Here is a 6250-nt window from a genome sequence, read left to right on the forward strand (position 1 = left end):
ACACGACCCCACTCGTCAGCACGGAACGGTCAACTTAACTGATTCCTTCCGTCCGAGCTCCTTCTGCGGGTTCAGACAAGGGCTTGGGGAAAACTGAGGAAAAACTAAGGAGCTGGGGAAAACTGAGTACAACTAAGGACCCGAGGGCACGAAAATAGAAATCCCTTCTTTTTATTTGATTGATGCGGATGGGTGAGATTGAAGTTATGCGGTCATGCCTAGCCTGCCAGATATGGAATTGATGAATAGGGAAAGAAATATGTGTCGAGTAGCAACAATCAACGATGATTGTGATGGAGATTTTACAAATCTTACCTCGCCGAAAGATATACCATGATTCTGTAGCTCTTTCATGAAAATGAAAGGAAGAAGATAAAGAAAATGAAAGGAAGAAGATAAAGAATTAGTGGGCCTACGATATGTGCTTTATACCAATAGATAGAAAAGCAGCACTCAACGACGATGATAAGTTTATCATCGTGCACATTTGGAGTGCCGGAATACTACTTTTAATAGCCAAACTTGACAAAACAGAAGGATGTGCATTTTTTTTTAGAAATAGAGAAAGAGGTCAACATTTACAGGCAGTAAAACTCATTAAGGTTTGTATCATCATGTTGTCTCGTGTTTCTATTTAAAATTAAGATATGTAATGTAATGGTAACACTAATTTCGTACTCCATCCGTCAGTAAAATGATATCATAGATTTATAACAATATAACAATACCTATATTTGTAGGTTTTGGAAGAACATTTTATTATTTGGAAGTATGTGAAGCTAATTTGGAAGTTTATGAATTAAGGATGGAAAGTACTACACACTTTATTTACGTATAGATCCCCCGTATTCTTCCAAATTAGCACATCAGCCCCAGAGCGTGGCTTATAAATATGCCTCGTCGTCTTCCCACTTCATCTCCCATTTTATTTACCCGTCCCTCCTCCTCTCCGCTTCTCACCCTTTCTTCATCACCAAATAAACCCCAAAAAGTGTGTGTCCCGGTGGTGAGCGCGCGCAGGCTAGGGTTAGGCGCGTGGGCGTGTAGTGCGATGGCCGCATCCACACCCCAGTCGCCGCACCAGCAGCACCAGTCGTCATCGCCGTTCGTCGAGTATATCAGGGCCCCCGGCGGCCTCGACAAGGTCCTTCTCCGCGGCGGACGCAGCTGCTCCGTCGAGGTACCCGATTCGAACCCTTCGCCATCTGCGTCTCCTTCTGTGTGGGAGCGAAAAACGCGCTTGAAGTGTGGGTCGGGGCGCTGCCGCGGGTGCGCGATTCGCCCGGATTTGTGCCATTTGTGCAGATCCGGCGGGAACTCGGCTGATCCGCGTGCTTAGTGTGGGAATTCTACGAGGTTCGTGGCGTTCGGTTGTGTGATTTTGTTTGTCTAGATACCCCTTTCGGTTGAATAATTAGTGCTACATTGCATGATGCGCATGTTTTGCAATCGAGCGGGTTCAAATTTGGTCACGGTTTTAACTAGTATTTTGTTTCGTTGTAGAAAGTGTAGTTTAGCATGTCTGCACGGGGATATGCTTATGATGATTGTGATAAGAATATATATGCCTTCATGTAGTTAAATTTTGGCCGCGTATTATTTGTATGGCAACTTGTGTGTTTTTTATTTGCAATTTTGAAATGTTGAATTCAACTTTCCAAATTTTATATAATGTTGTACTGAGGATGTGTGAATGTTAATTCTCTATTTGCCAAGTTGTGGAAATGATATAATAATTCAGTAAAAAAGAATAAAATAGTAGTATTAGTTCTTTTTTTTAAGGATTGTGCCTCATTGCATCTTGTGTACCCCTTGTAGTGTAGATTCTGTTTTGGATGCAGAACTTTCTTACAGACAATTATTAAGAGTGCTTGTTAATGGCTGATGAATCCGCCTCTGAAACAAGTTATCCTTATGTTTTGTACAATACAAACAAGATATCCTTATGTTGTGTACAATACATGTTCTGTTCCTTATGTTGTTCATTGTACTCTTAAAGTAATTTTTGGAACAAGAGAACGCAAGTGGTGGATGATTTTGTTTGTATCGTACTAAGAGAGCCTCTAGTCATGTCCATTTTTTTTTCATTTTTATTTGTTCATTGTTTGCCCCTATACCGTTTGATTTCAAATTGATATCATTTTGTCTTCCAGAAGCTGAACTTTCAGTTTGTTATATTGTAAAACCACACTAAGTAAATGATATGTATCACTAAATTATTTTGTATTCTCAGATCCGTCTTTTTGGCGGTCAAGTAACTTCATGGAAGAATGATCATGGGGAGGAATTGCTTTTTGTCAGCAGCAAGGTACACAATCCTTTAGCCATGTATGATATCTTGGCGAAATTTTGTATTCATTTGAACATCTCGATTTGGAGGACATTCTTGTTATGCCCCTGTCACTGCTGCCTGAGTGCAGTACCACTTTAAATTGGTTCTGCCTCATCTCTGCATTCTTATTTGTTTTCATGATTTCTTATTATTCTATCATTGTGTCTCAACTGGGCACTCCTGTTTTTTCTCTCAAAAGTTAATCATGCTATATATTACACTGCTGTGCTCGTCATATGTACAAGTGTCCAAGCCAGGTTTATGACTCAATTATTGAAAGTAATTTCTCTTTTGCAGGCCAATTTCAAACCCCCAAAAGCTCTCCGTGGTGGGATACCAATTTGCTTTCCCCAAGTATGCAACCTTCACCTATAATCACTTGGTCACGTAAAAAGTATTTTCTGCCAGTCACTGAGAACTACCATGTTAATGCAGTTTGGATCTCATGGAAATCTTGAACAACATGGATTTGCAAGGAATCGGCTTTGGACAATTGATGATAATCCACCCCCTTTACCAGTAAACCCTGCAATTAAGGCTTTTGTTGATATTATACTGAAGCCAACTGAAGATGATTTAAAGATGTGGCCACACAGGTTTGTATTAGAGGCTTAATCAATGGGTCGGCACATTTACCCCTTATATGCATGTGATCATGTACAAATACATATCTCACTCTGCTTTTTGCTTTTCAACAATAACAGTTTTGAGTTCCGCTTGAGAATTGCTCTTGGTGCTTTGGGAGATTTGAGTCTCACGTCTAGAATCAGGAATACCAACACTGATGGAAGACCTTTTTCTTACACATTTGCGTATCATACATACTTCTCTGTTTCTGACATAAGGTATTTTTCTTGTATTTTTTGCTTCTTTGCTCCCTGTGTTCTTATTGATGGCATTTTGAATTGATCTCTGCTTGACTGCTCCATTCGTTTACATTGATTGGAAATTCAGATTTTTTTTTGTTACCATTGTGCATTATTTTAGTAGGGCCATGTACATGTATGTAAATATATTCACTCTATTGGTCCTGGAGCTGTTATATCTGTATGTAGTTATGGACGCGAATCGGTCCAATGCAAGCATACCTTTTTTGTAAGAACTTCAACAATATGGATATATCTTGATTTGTTTCTGAAATTGTCATATTGGTAATTTTTAAAAAATCGAATTTATTGAACTGATGACCTGATCAAAATTTCACCCTATTCGAAGTTTGTTTTTAGAAACCATGTTATAGATTTGTGATGTAGCATAGTACTACTTGTAAGGTGTCATTTCTCAACTAATCATGGGTATATGAGCATGTAAGACTGATTTAATACTCATTGCGAGTTGCAGTGATATACTGATTCTTTGTTGCAAAATTCTCAATATTAATGCTACACTGGTCAAAAGATAATGCAAATATTTATATTTATATGGAAGATCAAAAGATAATACAAATATTTATATGGAATACTGATTCTGGTGTTTGTGTCACTTAGAGATTAAGATGTGTTTGTGCTTTCATAAGACAAGTTCATCCAACGGCTTTTAGTGCCAAATTCTTTTTCATTTTGCTTTGATCAGAAATAATGTCATGGGTAACAATATTTGAGGCTGCAACAAGTATTCTGATTTTACCTTAAAAAATTATCAGTGAAGTGCGTGTTGAAGGGCTGGAAACTATGGACTACCTTGACCTTAAGAAGGAACGTTGCACAGAGCAAGGGGATGCTATTGTGTTTGAGTCAGAGGTAGGTGTATTACTTACTGTTAAATATGTAATGTTACAACAATAAATACCTGATACCTCATGCTGCTTATCTGTAATTATATCATGTCATAAAGGTTGATAAGGTATATCTTTCTACACCCCCCAAAGTTGCAATAATTGATCATGAGAAGAAAAGAACATTTGTCGTGACAAAAGAAGGACTTCCAGATGTTGGTATGCTTCATTTAATGGAAAATCTTCTTATCCTGAATTTAATCAAGGTCTGCTGCTGTAAATTACTTTGACCTTCATTATTAACTGTTGTTTTCTAGTTGTTTGGAACCCTTGGGACAAGAAGGCAAAAGCTATGCAAGATTTTGGTGATTCAGAATACAAGCACATGCTGTGTGTGGAGCCTGCAGCTGTTGAGAAGCCTATTACCCTCAAGCCTGGTGAAGAGTGGAAAGGAAGGGTAGCGTTCTCAGCTGTTCCTTCCAGCTACTGTAGCGGGCAGTTAGATCCATTGATGGTCCTTCATGGTTGAGAGTTCCCACTTCTGCCTCTTGTACAGGTGATGTTTTACTGTAGCTAACTTCTGTTAGTGGTTTTAATGCATCGCTTGTTGGATAAAGTCTGTTGCTTGGATATTTATGGTTATGAGTATACCTGGTATGATATTAGCAACTGAGTTTATGATGCCCATGAGATATGCTCGGTCTGAATTATTGTATGCTCGGAGGGCCTAGTTTTGGCTCAATAAGCTGAGCGGGTCAGTAGACCTTCAATTCAGCATGAACGGGATATCACCTTTTAGAGATGGTTGTTCTCGCTTGTTTTGGCACTTCCCTTTTACTGCTTTAGCGTGAATGGATTTTGAATTTGTAAGCTATGGGTATTTTATTATTTGTTGGCAATTGAGAAACACTACCTTATGGACAGCTAATTGCATAATGATCCATCACTCCAGTGAATATTTTCTCATATGAATTGAAAAAATTATGCACCACCGTGGGCACCTAATTGCACAGTAACTATCATTTCCATGAACCTATGATGTACTTATCCTCCCATTCTAACACAGTACATATTTGGTCTCTGCAGGAGCACCTCATTGCCCTTACACCTATTTGATTCTGGGCTGACTTGGACAACGCCTTGATCTTTCTCCCTTTCCATTTCCATCATCCTCAATCTTTTGCTTTTTTTGTATCTACTAGTGAGTAGTAGGGTACTACGGAAATAACAGACCATCTCGGCTGCTTTGATCCCATGGCAGGTCACCTGTTCCGTGATATAGTCGATCAGTGGAAAAGTACTAGCAATCGCGCTGTAGTAGTTTTGTATGGTTCAATGGCCATACTGAGGAATGGTACCATGTGGCGTAATAGGATGGGTCCATTGCGTGTCCTGTTGCAAACATATCTCGAAGTAGGTTTGCATGCTATAAGTTGCAGACTTGCAGTCATTTGTACTTACATGATTCCAACTCTGTTAAGAACACCTTCATATGCTTGAGGTGGTGCCTCCATGCAGGTAGCCAGGATGGTTCTTGCAAAGCAAATCACCGCCTGCCAACATGTTGCTACAAAATACGCCTGTAAATTTGATCACAAGCACATAAAAGATGATGGGTGAGTTCAATAGATATATCATCTTGAACTATCTAAAGAATACTGCAGAACACTTACAATGTTCTGAGAAATCACGAAGTTGTTAAATTTTAGTGTTTGTGTTTTTTTTTTCCTTTATATTCTTTTTGTTTGTGTAATTGGTATTTGTTACATGGGGATCCCACCTAGTCCTAGTTATCTGGATGACTGGATGATGATTTGCCAAAGGCAATCCAACTCAATAAGAAAGAATCATATCCAGAGAGTTTATTTCACCCATTTTGGCCTCTCAGAGCATCTTCAGTTGGGTCCCCCAAATGGCGCCGCATTGAATGTTTGGGGATGCCTCTGCTTTGTGCCGCGTCTCTTCCCAGCTGTGTCCCTAAACTTGTTTTTACATTAATTTTTTTTTTTTTTTGCATTTTCATTTCAATAAAGAGAAGAAACATTACACAAACTAGTACATAGTTTGAAACATGGTTAAAACATTACAAAATGAGGAAAACATTTTTTGTTTTGTTTTTTTGCATTTTTATTTCAATAAAGAGAAGGAACCAAATACTAGTACATAGTTTGAAACATGGTTAAAATATTATAAAATGAGGAGAC

General features: G+C 38.6%; 1 protein-coding gene across 1 annotated transcript; it reads left to right on the forward strand.

The window, feature by feature from the left end:
- Positions 1-922: 922 nt before the first annotated feature.
- On the forward strand, positions 923-5559 carry LOC127301107 (putative glucose-6-phosphate 1-epimerase). The gene is made up of 9 exons (XM_051331325.1): positions 923-1180; positions 2234-2308; positions 2630-2686; positions 2768-2928; positions 3037-3177; positions 3975-4071; positions 4166-4265; positions 4364-4602; positions 5133-5559. The coding sequence occupies exons 1-8, from the start codon at positions 1052-1054 to the stop codon at positions 4573-4575; spliced, it is 972 nt and encodes a 323-aa protein (XP_051187285.1). The 5' UTR covers positions 923-1051; the 3' UTR covers positions 4576-4602; positions 5133-5559.
- The last annotated feature ends 691 nt before the right edge of the window (positions 5560-6250 follow it).

The sequence above is a fragment of the Lolium perenne genome, chromosome 7 (genome assembly GCF_019359855.2).
Source record: "Lolium perenne isolate Kyuss_39 chromosome 7, Kyuss_2.0, whole genome shotgun sequence".
Lineage (NCBI taxonomy): Eukaryota > Viridiplantae > Streptophyta > Magnoliopsida > Poales > Poaceae > Lolium > Lolium perenne.